Source organism: Gigantopelta aegis, chromosome 12 (assembly GCF_016097555.1).
Source record: "Gigantopelta aegis isolate Gae_Host chromosome 12, Gae_host_genome, whole genome shotgun sequence".
NCBI lineage: Eukaryota > Metazoa > Mollusca > Gastropoda > Neomphalida > Peltospiridae > Gigantopelta > Gigantopelta aegis.
This window is the reverse complement of record NC_054710.1, coordinates 18,626,776-18,648,159: the sequence shown is the minus strand read 5'-3', so window position 1 is coordinate 18,648,159 and position 21,384 is coordinate 18,626,776. Positions and strand designations below refer to the sequence as shown.

General features: G+C 38.1%; 1 protein-coding gene across 1 annotated transcript in view; it reads right to left on the bottom strand.

The window, feature by feature from the left end:
• The window catches only part of LOC121385873, a 100,433-nt gene that overhangs the window by 4,672 nt on the left and 74,377 nt on the right, over positions 1 to 21,384 (bottom strand). The window contains exons 25-29 of the mRNA XM_041516664.1: positions 19,183 to 19,286; positions 15,629 to 15,731; positions 9,162 to 9,272; positions 2,220 to 2,239; positions 1,451 to 1,592 (exon numbers count right to left, since the gene is read on the bottom strand). Of these exons, the coding sequence (XP_041372598.1) occupies positions 1,451 to 1,592; positions 2,220 to 2,239; positions 9,162 to 9,272; positions 15,629 to 15,731; positions 19,183 to 19,286 (480 nt within the window). The remainder of the gene's footprint in view (positions 1 to 1,450; positions 1,593 to 2,219; positions 2,240 to 9,161; positions 9,273 to 15,628; positions 15,732 to 19,182; positions 19,287 to 21,384) is intronic.

Below are 21,384 nucleotides of genomic sequence, written 5' to 3'. Positions count from 1 at the left end.
ACATTGCCCAGTGGTAAAACGCCTGCCTAGTATGCGGTCAGTTTGGGATCGATCCCCATCAGTGGGCTCATTACGCTATTTCTCGCTCCAGCCAGTGCACCATGACTGGTCTATCAAAGGCCGTGGTACATGTGCATGTACTATCCCTTGCTTCTAATGCAAAAATGTAGCCGGTTTCCTCTTTAAGACTATATGTAAACATTACGAAATGTATGACATCCAATAGAAAATGATTAATAAATCAATGTGCTCTAGTGGTGTCGTTAAACAAAACAAACTTTACTAATATCTAATTAAATTTCCGTTACATTCATTACAATATAACCTCATCCCATTGGTCCAGACGCTGCAACGAGAATGTAAAAACTGCGTCATCAGGGAACGTCATTTTATATGGGCAAGTTGTCTTATTGAGCTAGTTGTGACATTGATTGTCAGCGTGGTGTAGAAGATGTATCAGCTACAGTTGTGACACTGATTGTCACTGTGGTGTAGAAGATGTGACAGCTACAGTTGTGACATTGATTGTCAGTGTAGTGTAGAAGATGTAACAGCTATAGTTGTGACATTGATTGTCAGCGTGGTGTGGAAGATGCGACACTGATTGTCAGTGTGGTGTATATGTGACACTGATTGTCAGCATGGTGTAGAAGATGTGACACTGATTGTCAGCGTGGTGTAGAAGATGTGACACTGATTGTCAGCGTGGTGTAGAAGATGTGACACCTATTGTCAGCGTGGTGTAGAAGATGTGACACCGATTGTCAGCGTGGTGTAGAAGATGTGACACTGATTGTCAGTATGGAGTGGAAGATGTGACACTGATTGTCAGCATGGTGTAGAAGATGTGACACTGATTGTCAGTGTGGTGTAGATGTGACCGATTGTCAGCGTGGTGTAGATGTGACACTGAATGTCAGCGTGGTGTGGAAGATGTGACACTGATTGTCAGCGTGGTTGTAGAAGATGCGACACTGATTGTCAGCGTGGTGTGGAAGATGCGACACTGATTGTCAGCGTGGTGTAGAAGATGTGACACTGATTGTCAGCGTGGTGTAGAAGAAGTGACACTGACTGTCAGCATGGTGTAGAAGATGTGACACTGACTGTCAGTGTGGTGTAGAGATGTGACACTGATTGTCAGCGTGGTGTAGAAGATGTGACACTGACTGTCAGCATGGTGTAGAAGATGTGACACTGACTGTCAGCGTGGTGTAGAAGATGTGACACTGATTGTCAGCGTGGTGTAGAAGATGTGACACTGACTGTCAGCAGAAGATGTGACACTGACTGTCAGCGTGGTGTAGAAAATGTGACACTGATTGTCTGTGTGTGTAGAAGATGTGACACTGTCTGCGTGTGTAGAAGATGTGACACTGATTGTCAGTGTTGTGTAGAAGATATGTGACACTGTTTGTCTGTAAGGAGTGGAAGATGTAAGAGACACGACCTGACTTGTACTGGACGCCTGAATTCCATCCTGAGACATGATGGTGTCTGTGATGCATCTGACAATCTCCTCCAGCGACAGTCCCGACAACGAACCTCCACGCTTGTGTCGTAAGTCCTGAATATACGACACAAAGTGATTTCTGAAACACAACAAAAATATATATCTTTATTACAAAGAACCTCCACACATCTGTCATACATGTACATGTAAATCGTGAAGTAAAAAACAGACTATTGTATACAAAGAAATGATCTATTTACCTGTTATATTGGTATGATAAATGGACTATTTACCTGTTATATTGGTATGATAAATGGACTATTTACCTGTTATGTTGGTATGAGAAATGGACTGTTGGTATGAGAAATGGACTATTTACCTGTTATATCAGTATGAGAAATGGACTATTTACCTGTTATATCGATATGAGAAATGGACTATTTACTTGTTATACTGGTATGAGAAATGGACTATTTACCTGTTATATTGATATGAGAAATGGACTGTTTACCTGTTATATTGATATGAGAAATGCACTATTTCAGGGGTGTGTTGTGTGGTGTGTGTGTGTGTGTGTGGTGTGTGTGTGTGTGTGTGTGTGGTGTGTGTGTGGTGTGTGTGTGTGTGTGTGTGTGTGTGGTGTGTGTGTGTGTGTGTGTGTGTGTGTGTGTGTGTGTGTGTGGTGTGTGTGTGTGTGTGTGTGTGTGTGTGGTGTGTGTGTGATGTGTGTGGTGTATGTGTGTAATCAATACTGCGAGCGAAAGACTCGGCAAGTTGTCCAAACATCTGTTTATAAATAAATAATTTTACAATATTACAATTCTCTATTACAATTAGAAACATTATATTCTCTACACGTCCAATCAATCTTTTCCACAACTTGAAGAAGAAAATTAAAAGTTTGTTTTGTTTAACGACACCATAGGCTATTAGATGATAGATGTAAAACATTTCGTAATTTCGTAATGTAGTCATAGAGAGGAAACCCACTACATTTTTCCATTGGTAGCAAGGGATCTTTTATATGTACCATCCCACATACAGGATAGCACATACCATGACCTTTGATATACCAGTCATAGTGCACTGGCTAGAACGTGAAATAAATTTTAGAGCCACGGTTTTAAAATTGCTCAACCCGCAGTGTTTATGTTAAAGGATTCCTACCACGTGTTATTGTTGGATGCAATCCGCGATTTCAGCATGGCAGAAAAACGGCTCGCTTCGTTGCAAGTCAATACTGCTCATTTATTTACTCAAAAGTCAAAAATACTGTGACATCTCATACTTCGTAAGTGCATTATTTTACAATTTTAATTTTCTGTAAATCACATGCCTTCAGAAAAGTTAACTTACTCTAGATAAAGCTAACAAAATCTTGTGGATCCCCCAGCCCCCCTCTCCAACCCCATTCAAACACTGACAGCAATTGCTCTCCTTCATAACTTCAGGAATGCAGTTTATGACTCACAATAAGCTCTGTTCTAGTAAAAATATAGTAAACTAATCAATATGTTGATTAAAATATCCAAACACAATTCTGTAAAGGGAAATATTTTCACACTAATATTTAGCGATTAGTATCTCAAATGGGTGATTTCACGAGAAATACATTTGTGATGGAACCAGCAAAGAAAAGACATTACAAAAATCACACATCAGTTATACTATAGACCTCACTGTCAGTACAATTACTATACACATGCATCAGTTATACTATCGCCCTCACTGTCAGTACAATTACTATACACACATCAGTTATACTATCGCCCTCACTGTCAGTACAACTACTATACACACATCAGTTATACTATCGCCCTCACTGTCAGTACAATTACTATACACATGCATCAGTTATACTATCACCCTCACTGTCAGTACAATTACTATACACACATCAGTTATACTATAGACCTCACTGTCAGTACAATTACTATACACACATCAGTTATACTATCACCCTCACTGTCAGTACAATTACTATACACACATCAGTTATACTATAGACCTTACTGTCAGTACAATTACTATACACGCATCAGTTATACTATCACCCTCACTGTCAGTACAATTACTATACACACATCAGTTATACTATCGCCCTCACTGTCAGTACAATTACTATACACACATCAGTTATACTATCGCACTCACTGTCAGTACAATTACTATACACACGCATCAGTTATACTATCGCCCTCACTGTCAGTACAATTACTATACACACATCAGTTATACTATCACCCTCACTGTCAGTACAATTACTATACACACATCAGTTATACTATAGACCTCACTGTCAGTACAATTACTATACACACATCAGTTATACTATCACCCTCACTGTCAGTACAATTACTATACACACATCAGTTATACTATAGACCTTACTGTCAGTACAATTACTATACACGCATCAGTTATACTATCACCCTCACTGTCAGTACAATTACTATACACACATCAGTTATACTATCGCCCTCACTGTCAGTACAATTACTATACACACATCAGTTATACTATCGCACTCACTGTCAGTACAATTACTATACACACGCATCAGTTATACTATCGCCCTCACTGTCAGTACAATTACTATACACACATCAGTTATACTATCACCCTCACTGTCAGTACAATTACTATACACACATCAGTTATACTATAGACCTTACTGTCAGTACAATTATTATACACACATCAGTTATACTATCACCCTCACTGTCAGTACAATTACTATACACACACATCAGTTATACTATCGCCCTCACTGTCAGTACAATAACTATACACATGCATCAGTTATACTATCGCCCTCACTGTCAGTACAATTACTATACACACATCAGTTATACTATCGCCCTCACTGTCAGTACAATTACTATACACATGCATCAGTTATACTATCACCCTCACTGTCAGTACAGTTACTATACACACACATCAGTTATACTATCGCCCTCACTGTCAGTACAATTACTATACACACATCAGTTATACTATCACCCTCACTGTCAGTACAATTACTATACACACGCATCAGTTATACTATCGCCCTCACTGTCAGTACAATTACTACACACACATCAGTTATACTATCACCCTCACTGTCAGTACAATTACTATACACACATCAGTTATACTATCACCCTCACTGTCAGTACAACTACTATACACACATCAGTTATACTATCGCCCTCACTGTCAGTACAATTACTATACACACGCATCAGTTATACTATCACCCTCACTGTCAGTACAACTACTATACACACATCAGTTATACTATCACCCTCACTGTCAGTACAATTACTACACACACACATCAGTTATACTATCACCCTCACTGTCAGTACAATTACTATACACACATCAGTTATACTATCGCCCTCACTGACAGTACAATTACTATACACATGCATCAGTTATACTATCGCCCTCACTGTCAGTACAATTACTACACACACACATCAGTTATACTATCACCCTCACTGTCAGTACAATTACTATACACACATCAGTTATACTATCGCCCTCACTGTCAGTACAGTTACTATACACACATCAGTTATACTATCACCCTCACTGTCAGTACAATTACTATACACATGCATCAGTTATACTATAGACCTCACTGTCAGTACAGTTACTATACACACGCATCAGTTATACTATAGACCTCACTGTCAGTACAATTACAATTACTATACACACACATCAGTTATACTATCACCCTCACTGTCAGTACAATTACTATACACACATCAGTATACTATCGCCCTCACTGTCAGTACAGTTACTATACACACATCAGTTATACTATCACCCTCACTGTCAGTACAATTACTATACACACATCAGTTATACTATCACCCTCACTGTCAGTACAATTACTATACACACATCAGTTATACTATCGCCCTCACTGTCAGTACAATTACTATACACACACATCAGTTATACTATCGCCCTCACTGTCAGTACAATAACTATACACATGCATCAGTTATACTATCGCCCTCACTGTCAGTACAATTACTATACACACATCAGTTATACTATCGCCCTCACTGTCAGTACAATTACTATACACATGCATCAGTCTAGTCACTGTCAGTACAGTTACTATACACACACATCAGTTATACTATCGCCCTCACTGTCAGTACAATTACTATACACACATCAGTTATACTATCACCCTCACTGTCAGTACAATTACTATACACACGCATCAGTTATACTATCGCCCTCACTGTCAGTACAATTACTACACACACATCAGTTATACTATCACCCTCACTGTCAGTACAATTACTATACACACATCAGTTATACTATCACCCTCACTGTCAGTACAACTACTATACACACATCAGTTATACTATCGCCCTCACTGTCAGTACAATTACTATACACACGCATCAGTTATACTATCACCCTCACTGTCAGTACAACTACTATACACACATCAGTTATACTATCACCCTCACTGTCAGTACAATTACTACACACACACATCAGTTATACTATCACCCTCACTGTCAGTACAATTACTATACACACATCAGTTATACTATCGCCCTCACTGACAGTACAATTACTATACACATGCATCAGTTATACTATCGCCCTCACTGTCAGTACAATTACTACACACACACATCAGTTATACTATCACCCTCACTGTCAGTACAATTACTATACACACATCAGTTATACTATCGCCCTCACTGTCAGTACAGTTACTATACACACATCAGTTATACTATCACCCTCACTGTCAGTACAATTACTATACACATGCATCAGTTATACTATAGACCTCACTGTCAGTACAGTTACTATACACACGCATCAGTTATACTATAGACCTCACTGTCAGTACAATTACAATTACTATACACACACATCAGTTATACTATCACCCTCACTGTCAGTACAATTACTATACACACATCAGTTATACTATCGCCCTCACTGTCAGTACAGTTACTATACACACATCAGTTATACTATCGCCCTCACTGTCAGTACAATTACTATACACACATCAGTTATACTATCACCCTCACTGTCAGTACAATTACTATACACAAGCATCAGTTATACTATAGACCTCACTGTCAGTACAGTTACTATACACACATCAGTTATACTATCACCCTCACTGTCAGTACAATTACTATACACACGCATCAGTTATACTATCACCCTCACTGTCAGTACAGTTACTATACACACGCATCAGTTATACTATCACCCTCACTGTCAGTACAGTTACTATACACACATCAGTTATACTATCACCCTCACTGTCAGTACAATTACTATACACACGCATCAGTTATACTATCACCCTCACTGTCAGTACAGTTACTATACACACGCATCAGTTATACTATCACCCTCACTGTCAGTACAGTTACTATACACACATCAGTTATACTATCACCCTCACTGTCAGTACAATTACTATACACACGCATCAGTTATACTATCGCCTCACTGTCAGTACAATAACTATACACACCCATCAGTTATACTATAGACCTCACTGTCAGTACAAATTACTATACACACACATCAGTTATACTATCGCCCTCACTGTCAGTACAATTACTATACACACACATCAGTTATACTATCGCCCTCACTGTCAGTACAATTACTATACACACACATCAGTTATACTATCGCCCTCACTGTCAGTACAATTACTATACACACGCATCAGTTATACTATCGCCCTCACTGTCATTAAATAACTATACACACGCATCAGTTATACTATAGACCTCACTGTCAGTACAATTACTATACACACACATCAGTTATACTATCGCACTCACTGTCAGTACAATTACTATACACACGCATCAGTTATACTATCGCCCTCACTGTCAGTACAGTTACTATACTATACACACGCATCAGTTATACTATCGCTCTCACTGTCAGTACAATTACTATACACACGCATCAGTTATACTATCAACCTCACTGTCAGTACAGTTACTATACAAGACACACACATCAGTTATAATATCGCCCTCACTGTCAGTACAATTACTATACACACATCAGTTATACTACCGCCCTCACTGTCAGTACAGTTACTATACAAGACACACACATCAGTTATACTATCGCACTCACTGTCAGTACAATTACTATACACACGCATCAGTTATACTATCGCCCTCACTGTCAGTACAATTACTATACACACGCATCAGTTATACTATCGCCCTCACTGTCAGTACAATTACTATACACACGCATCAGTTATACTATCGCCCTCACTGTCAGTACAATTACTATACACACGCATCAGTTATACTATCGCCCTCACTGTCAGTACAGTTACTATACAAGACACACGCATCAGTTATACTATCACCCTCACTGTCAGTACAGTTACTATACACACGCATCAGTTATACTATCGCCCTCACTGTCAGTACAGTTACTATACAAGACACACGCATCAGTTATACTATCACCCTCACTGTCAGTACAGTTACTATACACACGCATCAGTTATACTATCGCCCTCACTGTCAGTACAGTTACTATACAAGACACACGCATCAGTTATACTATCGCCCTCACTGTCAGTACAATTACTATACACACATCAGTTATACTACCGCCCTCACTGTCAGTACAGTTACTATACAAGACACACACATCAGTTATACTATCGCACTCACTGTCAGTACAATTACTATACACACGCATCAGTTATACTATCGCCCTCACTGTCAGTACAGTTACTATACACACGCATCAGTTATACTATCACCCTCACTGTCAGTACAGTTACTATACACACATCAGTTATACTATCACCCTCACTGTCAGTACAATTACTATACACACGCATCAGTTATACTATCGCCTCACTGTCAGTACAATAACTATACACACGCATCAGTTATACTATAGACCTCACTGTCAGTACAATTACTATACACACGCATCAGTTATACTATCGCCCTCACTGTCAGTACAGTTACTATACAAGACACACGCATCAGTTATACTATCGCTCTCACTGTCAGTATTAGTTTTACTTGGATTTTTTTTTACCGATTTTTCTTCTTCTTGTTTTGATGTTTATTGTTCTGCATTCATGATTCAAGATAAAAACATACAAATGATGTCAGTGTCTACATGTCTACCACAGGGGGTAGTTATGACGTATCATCACAACGTATATTCAGTACATGTAGATTTGCTGATATTTTTTTTAAGAAAAAGATGGATTCAATAATTTAGTTTGACAATTGAAACTAATGAAGTTCATAAAAAAGTTTATCCCTTCTGTTTAAAAAAAACCACACCCATAAATATAAAAATTAAATAATATCATCTACATGTCTGCATACTGCAATATATATTGCAATAAGGTATGTATTGCAAATTGTGGTTACCAGAAATTTCGAAATCAAGGACTGAAATAATAATTGAAAACATGTTATTTGATTTAGACCAGCCAAAGTATCAATGAACAATCAAATCTAAAGTTTATTTTGTACTTATATAATAAAACATTAGACTAATTAACCCAGGGTTAAATTATCCATGCTTTGAACAACTGGGCACTAATGCTTTTGCAATGAATCAATGGATGTTTAACAATGTTTAAAATTGCATTGGTTATTGTGTGTGTGACATCTTTACCATGACGAAGCAGTCTTACCATGGCTGGCATTTCTTGGGGGCTCGAGTTGACAGGCGACACAGAGATATCTGGTAAATCTTTCAGCGGTGTTCCCGATTCTAAACAGGTCAACTGGTGTCCATATTCCCTCTGAAATGAAATAATCACGTTGTAAATATCTGACAGCAAGAAATCAATCAAAAACTATGTTTTGTTTAACACCACCACAAGAGCACACTGATTCATTAATAATCAGCTATATAGAAATGTTTTGTTTAACACTGATTCATTAATAATCGGCTATATAGAAATGTTTTGTTTAACACCACCACAAGAGCACACTGATTCATTAATAATCAGCTATATAGAAATGTTTTGTTTAACACTGATTCATTAATAATCGGCTATATAGAAATGTTTTGTTTAACACCACCACAAGAGCACACTGATTCATTAATAATCAGCTATATAGAAATGTTTTGTTTAACACTGATTCATTAATAATCGGCTATATAGAAATGTTTTGTATAACACCACCACAAGAGCACACTGATTCATTAATAATCGGCTATATAGAAATGTTTTGTTTAACGGCGCACTCAACACATTTTATTTACGGTTATACGGCGTCGGACATATGGTTAAGGACCACACAGATATTGAGGGAGGAAACCCGCTGTCGCCACTTCATGGGCTACTCTTTTTGATTAGCAGTAAGGGATCTTTTATATGCATCATCCCACAGACAGGATAGCACATACCATGGCCTTTGATGTACCAGTCGTGGTACATTGGATGGAGCGAAAAATAGTCCAATGGGCCCACCGGCAGGGATCGATCCCAGACCGACCGCGCATCAAGAGAGCGCTTTACCACTGAGCTACGTCCCACCCCTTTTAAAGAGAAAACTCACTATATTTTTCCATTAGCCATACAATTAATAAAATGATACTTTTTCTACATAGTTTGACTCAAGTAGGATATTACTTAAAGCTGTGAGTCTAACGTTTTCTCAAGAGTTAGTTTGTTTTGTTTAACAACACCACTAGAGTATGTTAGTTAATTAATTAATCATCAGCTATTGGATGTCAAACATTTGGTAATTCTGACAAGTAGTCATCAGAGGAAACATTTTGTCATTGGGCTACCTCGCACCCCTCCCCCAACATGCACATCTTATACTCGTAAGTGTTTATCTGTCCCGATGACTTCTTATTTCCAATGGGGATGGGTGTTGGGGTAGACACACAAGATTAAGCAACGGACCCCAATTTCACAAAACATATTATAAACTTTCCTATGATTACAAATAACAAAGTTTAAAATATATATAAATCTTTTTTTGTTAATATTTAAAATTTCCCATAACATTGATGTTTTTTACTCTGTGAAATAAATATGAAACTCCTGTAAACATTCCACGTGTTTAACCTCGGATTGACAGGATTGACAGGTATTGCTGTATCCACCTGCTGTTGTCATAGTCAAGAGCTGATACAGGATGGATTTTAATGAATATTTAAACAAAACTGCTAAACTCAAGTAAAGTAGTCAAAAAAGGAATACAGGTAGATCTGGAACCAAAAACCACCACACCCGATGAATATGGGCAGCAAAGAAAGACCATGTTAGCACTAGGAGATGGGACTCAACTACAGAGCGCAAGGAGACAGGCCTCTACTACATAGCGCAAGGAGACGGGACTCTACTACAGACCGCAAGGAGACGGGCATCTACTACAGACCGCAAGGAGACGGGACTCTACTACATAGCGCAAGGAGACGGGACTCTACTACATAGCGCAAGGAGACGGGACTCTACTACAGACCGCAAGGAGACGGGACTCTACTACATAGCGCAAGGAGACGGGACTCTACTACATAGCGCAAGGAGACGGGACTCTACTACATAGCGCAAGGAGACGGGACTCTACTACAGACCGCAAGGAGATTGGCCTCTACTACATAGCGCAAGGAGATGGGACTCAACTACAGAGCGCAAGGAGACGGGACTCTACTACAGAGCGCAAGGAGACGGGACTCTACTACAGAGTGCAAGGAGACGGGCCTCTACTACATAGCACAAGGAGACGGGACTCTACTACAGACCGCAAGGAGATTGGCCTCTACTACATAGCGCAAGGAGATGGGACTCAACTACAGAGCGCAAGGAGACGGGACTCTACTACAGACCGCAAGGAGACGGGACTCTACTACAGACCGCAAGGAGACGGGACTCAACTACAGAGCGCAAGGAGACGGGACTCTACTACAGAGCGCAAGGAGACGGGACTCTACTACAGAGCGCAAGGAGACGGGAATCAACTACAGAGCGCAAGGAGACGGGACTCAACTACAGAGCGCAAGGAGACGGGACTCTACTACAGAGCACAAGGAGACGGGACTCTACTACAGAGCGCAAGGAGACGGGACTCTACTACAGACCGCAAGGAGACGGGACTCTACTACAGACCGCAAGGAGACGGGACTCAACTACAGACCGCAAGGAGACGGGACTCTACTACAGAGCACAAGGAGACGGGACTCTACTACAGACCGCAAGGAGATGGGCCTCTACTACATAGCGCAAGGAGACGGGACTCTACTACAGACCGCAAGGAGACGGGACTCTACTACATAGTGCAAGGAGACGGGACTCTACTACAGACCGCAAGGAGACGGGACTCTACTACATAGTGCAAGGAGACGGGACTCTACTACAGACCGCAAGGAGACGGGACTCGACTACAGACCGCAAGGAGACGGGACTCTACTACAGAGCACAAGGAGACGGGACTCTACTACAGACCGCAAGGAGATGGGCCTCTACTACATAGCGCAAGGAGACGGGACTCTACTACAGACCGCAAGGAGACGGGCCTCTACTACATAGTGCAAGGAGACGGGACTCTACTACAGACCGCAAGGAGACGGGACTCAACTACAGAGCGCAAGGAGATGGGCCTCTACTACAGAGCGCAAGGAGACGGGACTCTACTGCAGAGCGCTACTTTGGTTTATTTTTCATACTACTTATTTGAATATCTTTGGTATACAAGGCATATCCTAATAAGCGGATATGACTGTATTATTGTTTAGTTGGCAGGGTACATGAAACTGTCAAGTAATACCATAAATAAATTATGGTCATTATTAACATTACCGACTGAAAAAACATAACATGAATTTCATGATAATAATTACACTGACAATTGTCAAAAGACCATACATGTACCATATGACAGTCAACAAGACTTACCAGGGCCACAGTTTCTTTTGTTTCTGTGTGGGAGGAAACAGGGAATAAACATACCTTAATGAGGTTATTGTTTGCTGCCCACTGGATAATTTAATTACTTGTGTGCAGTGATATGTTGTTACAGCTTCAATTGTTTATTTTCCTGTTATGATTTATGGGAGCTAAATTATTTTTAAACCACATGTAATGCCTTAACACTGCAATTACGATTACAGTGTCTGTAATACTTAAAGGGGAACAAAATTATGAAAAAGAAAAGCACAAGTCTATTCGTTGACAGTATTATTGAAATCAATACAACTGGTCTGGTGCTTATAAAACTTTTAGAGTCTAGACTCGAGACTAATAGAGTCTGAGACACTAATGTCATGACAACGCCATACAAATTGTATGCGTGTGACGAAGATGGCGCTGGATTGGCCATGTTATAGAATGCCTCAAACAGCCCTACCAAGAGTGGCACTCCGAGGGACCTCTCCTGGAAAAAGGAAACGAGGAAGACAGAAAGAAACATGGAGGAGGACAGTAGAGAAGGAAATTCGAGAGGGCAGTCTGAGCTGGGGGCTGCTGGAGAAGCTGGCAAAAGACGGGCAGCAGTGGCGATCTCTGGTTACAGATGAATGGGCTTCTTAGCTTCGAAGGTGATTAAGAGAAGAAAAGTAAGAAGACATCATTAAAGATTGAGTCTGGACTCTTAAAAGTTTTATAAGCACAAGCCCTGGACAAAAGATGACTTCGGTTCATAAATACACGAGGTCGATGATTTTGTACTACATATTTAGGGTCAAACAAAAAGGCTGGCTAATACACAGCAATACACAGTACCTAATGATAAAGAGTATAACTGCTTCCCTAAATTAGACCCATTTAAAATATTACCATGTTGATACCATATAAATTCACATGCTAAGGGTAAGTAAAAGTTACTCTCCTTGAACTAATGTCAGGGCTATGATGGGAGGGAGAGTTACTGCTACCCTTGAGCGGTGAAGACTGTTGTACAAGTGATTATTTAATCTTCTGACTACTGCAGGCAAGATACATGTATCTTGCCCAACATCACAAAAACCCACACTGTATACTGTACATAGTACATTCACTTTCATATTTGACGTCGTTTTGCACACGGCACTGATCGGAAATAGAACACTGATCAAGACTAATCTTGATAATGGTTCTTTTACAGGATTTGTAGCAGTCTTTAAATTCCTTGAAAGAAAGAAAGAAATGTTTTATTTAACGACACACTCAACACATTTTATTTACGGTTATATGGCGTCAGACATATGGTTAAGGACCACACAGATTCTAAGAGGAAACCCGCTGTCGCCACTACATGGGCTACTCTTCCGATTAGCAGCAAGGGATCTTTTATTTACGCTTCCCACAGGCAGGATAGCACAAACCATGGCCTTTGTTGAACCAGTTATGGATCACTGGTCGGTGCAAGTGGTTTACACCTACCCATTGAGCCTTGCGGAGCACTCACTCAGGGTTTGGAGTCAGTATCTGGATTAAAAATCCCATGCCTCGACTGGGATCCGAACCCAGTACCTACCAGCCTGTAGACTGATGGCCTGCCACGACGCCACCGAGGTTGGTTTGAATTCCTTGAAAGTCTTTCAATTAAAAAAAAAAAATATTTTTAGGTCTTTGAAAGACTTTGAATTGTAACAAAAGTCTTTAAATTCTCATATTGTGTTCATACTTTTATTTTATTGTTAATTTTTGTTCAATCAACGTCAAGATTCTGACCTTTCTTCTGCTGGCGTAGCTACATAATAACATGATACTTTATTTATATTACAAGTTATGATGTATGCGCATGCAAAGCTATTAAGTAAATAAAGTTCGGTCAAACTACACTTGTAATGTTTCCAATGCCTGTGCTTGTTTTCACTGGTACAGGCTGGTAGGTACTGGGTTTGGATCCTAGTCGAGGCATGGGATTTTTAATCCAGATACCGACTCCAAACCCTGAGTGAGTGCTCCACAAGGCTCAATGGGTAGGTGTAAACCACTTGCACCAGCCAGTGATCCATAACTGGTTTAACAAAGGCCATGGTTTGTGCTATCCTGCCTGTGGGAAGCGCAAATAAAAGATCCCTTTCTGCCTGTTGTAAAAAAGTAGCCTATGTGGTGACAGCGGGTTTCCTCTAAAAAAAGTGTCAGAATGACCATATGTTTGAAGTCCAATAGCCAATGATAAGATAAAAAGTCAATGTGCTCTAGTGGTGTCGTTAAATAAAACAAACTTTTTTTCTGGGTTTTTTCACTGGTTTGCTATAAATAAGGAGCCTGCGAGGTGTATTGTGATTTTGAATGAAGTGTTGATCAATGTTGGGCCAGACAGATATTCAGTGACAAACCATCACCTTCGATCATATTCGTCAATCGCTATCGGCCATGAGGTCCCAGCTGGTTTTAGCCTAAATTTAATTTTATACAATACAATTTTAATAAAATGTGAGTCAAAAATAAACTTCTTAAAATTGGGGTAAACTGCCCAAGCCTGCTCATGTTTTACTATGCAGTTAATTAATTAGTTCGGTATGCAGAGTTTTAGTTATCAGATAATTAAAATACTACCAATTTCTTGTCAGACAGCAACATAAAGAAACTGATTTGGCATTTTGATTGCATTCTATTGTCTTTGACCACTGCGTGAAAGTGTTTGAAAATGGTAGTAATCTTTGAAAGTGTTTGAAAATGGTAGTAATCTTTGAAAGTTTATCAATTTGTTTGGTCTTTAAGGCTATAAACCCCGTTTTAGTTTTTTGTGTTTTGAGTGAGATATACTTGGAAATATTGACAACAATCGTGAAGCGTCGTGGTTATTATCAGGAATAAATAGCTGATAGTGACAGTTAATTTGATAATGAATTTGACCGTTTTACCAACAATGAAAATCACAAAATATTGGGACATGAATCATAGTTCATTTCCAAACAAAATTCTGGTCAGAAAAACAGTTATTGGGAATAATGGATGCAACTTTATCTTTTTTGTTTTTAACTTATATTACTCAACATTAACTGATCAAAAATATACTAAAAATGAGAAAAACCCACAAAAATAATACTTACTGATTCAAATATGAACATTATTTTATGTATTTATAAAAAATATAAGTGAAAATATGTGAGTAATAGTTAGAAATTTGTACCCCCTCAACATGGTTTTTGTCGAGTAGTCGCAAGTTTAAGTGGGTTTAAAGTCCCCAGGTTACGACGAGCAGTGACGCCTACCTTGACCTGATCAATCTTCAGCTCGCACTTAGCGAGGACTTTCTTCCAGTGTGCGAGAACTTGCTTAGTCTGGACAGGTAACTCTTGCTGCTCCTTCTGACACCTGCAACAGAGCACAAAAAAGGAATACTCCTTTACTTACACACACTGACGGATCACTGTTAATCTGTTTAAGGTTATACATACCAATGGATCACTGTTAACCTATTTAAGGTTATACATACCAATGGATCACTGTTAATCTGTTTAAGATTATGCATACCAATGGATCACTGTTAACCTGTTTAAGGTTATACATACCGATGGATCACTGTTAATCTGTTTAAGGTTATACATACCAATGGATCACTGTTAACCTGTTTAAGGTTATACACACTGACAGATCACCGTTAACCTGTTTAAGGTTATACATACCAATGGATCACTGTTAACCTGTTTAAGGTTATACATACCAATGGATCACTGTTAATCTCTTTAAGGTTATACATACCAATGGATCACCGTTAATCTGTTTAAGGTTATACATACCGATGGATCACCATTAATCTTTTAAAGGTTATACATACCGATCACTGTTAATCTGTTTAAGGTTATGCATACCAATGGATCACTGTTAACCTGTTTAAGGTTATGCACATGACGGATCACTGTTAACCTTTTTAAGGTTATGCACATGACGGATCACCGTTAACCTTTTTAAGGTTATTAACCTGTCGGATCACTGTTAACCTGTTTAAAGTTATACATGCTAACGGATCACTGTTAACCTTTTTAAGGACAAATATATTTTTAAGACACACCAACCATGGGGAATTAATTTGATAAAAATCACACAAAAATTAAATCGATCAATTCACAAAATAACAAAAAGAATAACTGTAAGTAGAAAAATAAATATATTATTTAACTACATGTATATACATATATACAATTTAAAAGCATTTATGTACAGTTTATAACAATTGCTTTGTAAATAAAAATTGCCAACAAATCACATGCAAATTTCAAGGGCGCCACCATTTTGTGTACGTCATTGTCAAGTAATGTTAACTCAGTGTCGTAAAGTAAACAAATTATCACAGTAAGTAAGAGTTACCTTTCTTATTAATAGAATCATATAGCCTGTTAATTTAAAGACTGATAAAAATGCATGTTTGATATACAGCACTGCTGAAACGACACAAATGTTGCTTTCTTTGTAATGCGGTAAGCAATGTAAATGTCGTTCTCCGCGTCAAAGGGTTAAGTGCATTATGAGGTTTAATTAATGAGGAAAACAAATTGCTTAACAACATCTCAAAAGATTTTAAACTAGTTATTTCAAGTCAAAAATAGTTTTTGCGACATTTGGATACATAGTGACAGAAAATAGCAAAGCTTTTTTTTTTTAAATAACAACCCCCTCCCCCAAAAAGCACACCCACAAATAATGTTTGAGCCTTGTTACAGTGATCAGTTGACAGCGTCTTGGAATTGAAATCGATGACAGTGTTGTAATTCAAAGACCAGTGTCATTCTATTTTCTGGAAGCACACCCACAAATAATGTTTGAGCCTTGTTACAGTGATCAGTTGACAGCGTCTTGGAATTGAAATCGATGACAGTGTTGTAATTCAAAGACCAGTGTCATTCTATTTTCTGGAAGCACACCCACAAATAATGTTTGAGCCTTGTTACAGTGATCAGTTGACAGCGTCTTGGAATTGAAATCGATGACAGTGTTGTAATTCAAAGACCAGTGTCATTCTATTTTCTGGAAGCACACCCACAAATAATGTTTGAGCCTTGTTACAGTGATCAGTTGACAGCGTCTTGGAATTGAAATCGATGACAGTGTTGTAATTCAAAGACCAGTGTCATTCTATTTTCTGGAAGCACACCCACAAATAATGTTTGAGCCTTGTTACAGTGATCAGTTGACAGCGTCTTGGAATTGAAATCGATGACAGTGTTGTAATTCAAAGACCAGTGTCATTCTATTTTCTGGAAGCACACCCACAAATAATGTTTGAGCCTTGTTACAGTGATCAGTTGACAGCGTCTTGGAATTGAAATCGATGACAGTGTTGTAATTCAAAGACCAGTGTCATTCTATTTTCTGGAAGCACACCCACAAATAATGTTTGAGCCTTGTTACAGTGATCAGTTGACAGCGTCTTGGAATTGAAATCGATGACAGTGTTGTAATTCAAAGACCAGTGTCATTCTATTTTCTGGAAGCACACCCACAAATAATGTTTGAGCCTTGTTACAGTGATCAGTTGACAGCGTCTTGGAATTGAAATCGATGACAGTGTTGTAATTCAAAGACCAGTGTCATTCTATTTTCTGGAAGCACACCCACAAATAATGTTTGAGCCTTGTTACAGTGATCAGTTGACAGCGTCTTGGAATTGAAATCGATGACAGTGTTGTAATTCAAAGACCAGTGTCATTCTATTTTCATTCTAGTGTCATTCTATTGTCATTCTAGTGTCATTCTAGTGTCATTCTATTGTCATTCTATTTTCATTCTAGTGTCATTCTATTGTCATTCTAGTGTCATTCTAGTGTCATTCTATTGTCATTCTATTGTCATTCTAGTGTCATTCTATTGTCATTCTATTTTCATTCTAGTGTCATTCTAGTGTCATTCTATTGTCATTCTAGTGTCATTCTAGTGTCATTCTATTGTCATTCTATTTTCATTCTAGTGTCATTCTAGTGTCATTCTATTTTCATTCTAGTGTCATTCTATTGTCATTCTATTGTCATTCTATTTTCATTCTAGTGTCATTCTATTGTCATTCTATTGTCATTCTATTTTCATTCTAGTGTCATTCTATTGTCATTCTATTTTCATTCTAGTGTCATTCTATTGTCATTCTAGTGTCATTCTAGTGTCATTCTATTTTCATTCTATTGTCATTCTATTTTCATTCTAGTGTCATTCTATTGTCATTCTAGTGTCATTCTAGTGTCATTCTATTGTCATTCTATTTTCATTCTAGTGTCATTCTAGTGTCATTCTAGTGTCATTCTATTTTCATTCTATTGTCATTCTAGTGTCATTCTAGTGTCATTCTAGTGTCATTCTATTTTCTGGAAGGATAGGGAGCAGGATGTAGTCCAGTGGTAAAGTGCTTGCTTGATGTGCAATTGGTCTGGGATCGATTCCCATCAGTGGGCCAACTGGGCTATTTCTCATTCCAGCCAGTCTATCACAACTGCTATATATCTAAGGCAGTGGTATGGTATGTGTTATCCTGTCTGTGGAATAGTGTATATAAAAGATCCTTTGCTACTAATGGAAAAATGCAGAAGGTTTCCTCTCTAAGACTATGTCAAAATTACAAAATGTTTGACATCCAATAATCAGTGATTAATAAATCAATGTGCTCCAGTGGTGTCGTTAAACAAAACAAACTTTAAGTTTCTGCTAGGATAAGATTACGAGTAACGGTAAAGCCACCCAACAGTCAACAATATTTTCACTGCTATTGTAAATGACAGCTATATCAGAACCCCCAACTAAACATTTTAAATTTGTTTGTTACACTAAAAGGCATACTTACTTTAAAGCAAAAAGGTTGATATTGTGTTGATGGAAGGTAGCCTCTCGTTTTATTTGGTTAATCTGCTGAAGGTTCAACTGAAGTCGCAGCTTCAGCACCTCAATCTGGAAAGAAGATATTGTAAAACGGTTCACTTTGTTGTATAATGAAAACTGCTTCAGTTCCGCACTTTGTTAACATGCAGTACAGAACAGATCTCCCACTGTAAAGGGACTGTCGCGAGCTTGCTGCCACTGAACGTTACTGGGTGTTTCTTGTTGCCCAAATCAGATGTTATCATCCAATAATTCAGTACATACAGAAAAATAACTAGTAATTTAGGCATTCTGAGAAAAATGCTAAAGCAATAAATATCCCCTACCAGGCCCAACACATTATTGTATTTCCTAAATTCAAGGGCCATAACTGTGTGAGAAAAGGTTAAATTACCATGAAAGTCAAACATGATTTGTAACAGTACATGATAAAGCTATACACCAAATTTCAGGTTAATATCTGAAGGCATTGTGAAAACAACACCCAAAAAACTATGTGGGACAGATAGAAGGACGGAAATGAAACCTAGATGTGTAGTCCTCCGATGAGATCGGTAGGGGACTAAAAATCAACACTGATTGCTACAATCAGCAAACACATTGGATATACAGACATTGGTATTCCAAACAAGAACATTTATTTAACATGTAATGAAAGTTGCCAAAAAGGCTTTGTATTTTTTCTGTGAAATTAAACAAAATTATATTAAAAAGTACACGATGACAGGAGGCAGTGATCTACATCCATGTTAGGCCTAAAATAGACAGCAATCACAGGACTGTCAGTTTGCCGTATATTCAATAAATATCACATATCTTTTCTTTATAACTTGTGTGATTTTGGTCACCAATAACTGCACTCATCGATGTGTATCTATAGGCTAGTTTAGCAGGCAGGTCATTTAGCAATCAGTTCATGCAGGAATAATTATCACACACCTCAAACTCGGCCACACCCATCATCAAAAGTAATATTATTATACTAACAGCTGAGTTTTGGATTGGCTTTTTTAAAATGCAGTTTTGGTGGAATATATTATAAGCTGATTGCAAGATAAATTCATTGTAGAAGCATCACTAGGGGTTTATGGATTTTTATACCCTCTGTATGCTCTTGTACGCTTGCCTTCGGCTCAGGGTGCAAGAACATACAGAGGGTATAAAAATCAATAAACCCCTAGTGATGCTTCTACAATGAATTTATCTTGCCGACATGTTTAATGATAATATTTTCTTCAAATACATCCAGGTGCATTAATAATGTTCAAACAAACAAAATTCAATAGCAACGTCATGTACCCAGTTTAGTGTTATTGTAAGATGTAAAGTGACGTCATTGGAATACTGACGTCATTCAAATTCAAAATTAGTTGTATTATTACAATGCTTTCGCCACATTAAAATGCTCGCTTTTGTTCAATTTCATTTTTCGAGTGGTTGGCAAATCGTTTGACAGCCATGTTTTATTTTCGTTGGTAACAGACAATTTTTTGCATGGCGCATTAATACAATGACAACACTCCGATGTTACAGGTTGGGTATAAGATATCTGACTTCACCCATGCGGGGTATAAGTTTTTTTTTCCCCCCAAGGCTAAATAACCAATAAAAATAGAGTATTTTACATGAAGGCGAGATAAACGATTTTGTACCTATGTATGGAATATTTCAACATATTTCATTGGTAACAGTACATACCTGATTCAATTGAAAAAAAAGAGTAAATATTAGAAGTCACTTTTTTGTTTAGTTAAAATATATTTATTGATCATTGGCTATTGGATGTCAAACATTGGTAATTTTAACATATAGACTTAGAGAAAAAACCCAGCTAAATGTTTCCCTTAGCAGCAAGAGCTGTAAATCTTATCAGTGGCTGCCCGGTGGCCAACCAGGTTATAAAATCTAGTAGCCCTCAGTAAAATTGGTAGCCCCATAACTTTATTTAAAAAAAAGCAAAATCATTTATTTTTATTTAAACATGTTTTAGGGTGGGTTTTTGTAAATCATGAGCATTTACATGTAGGCCTACTGTGAAATATACACTTATTAAAACTACATGATAACCCTTAATGAACAATAAAGGCTTTAGTTTCAATCATTAAACAGAATCTGGGGGAAATATTCAAAACTATGACATTAATATTTGACAGAATGAAGTGTCTCA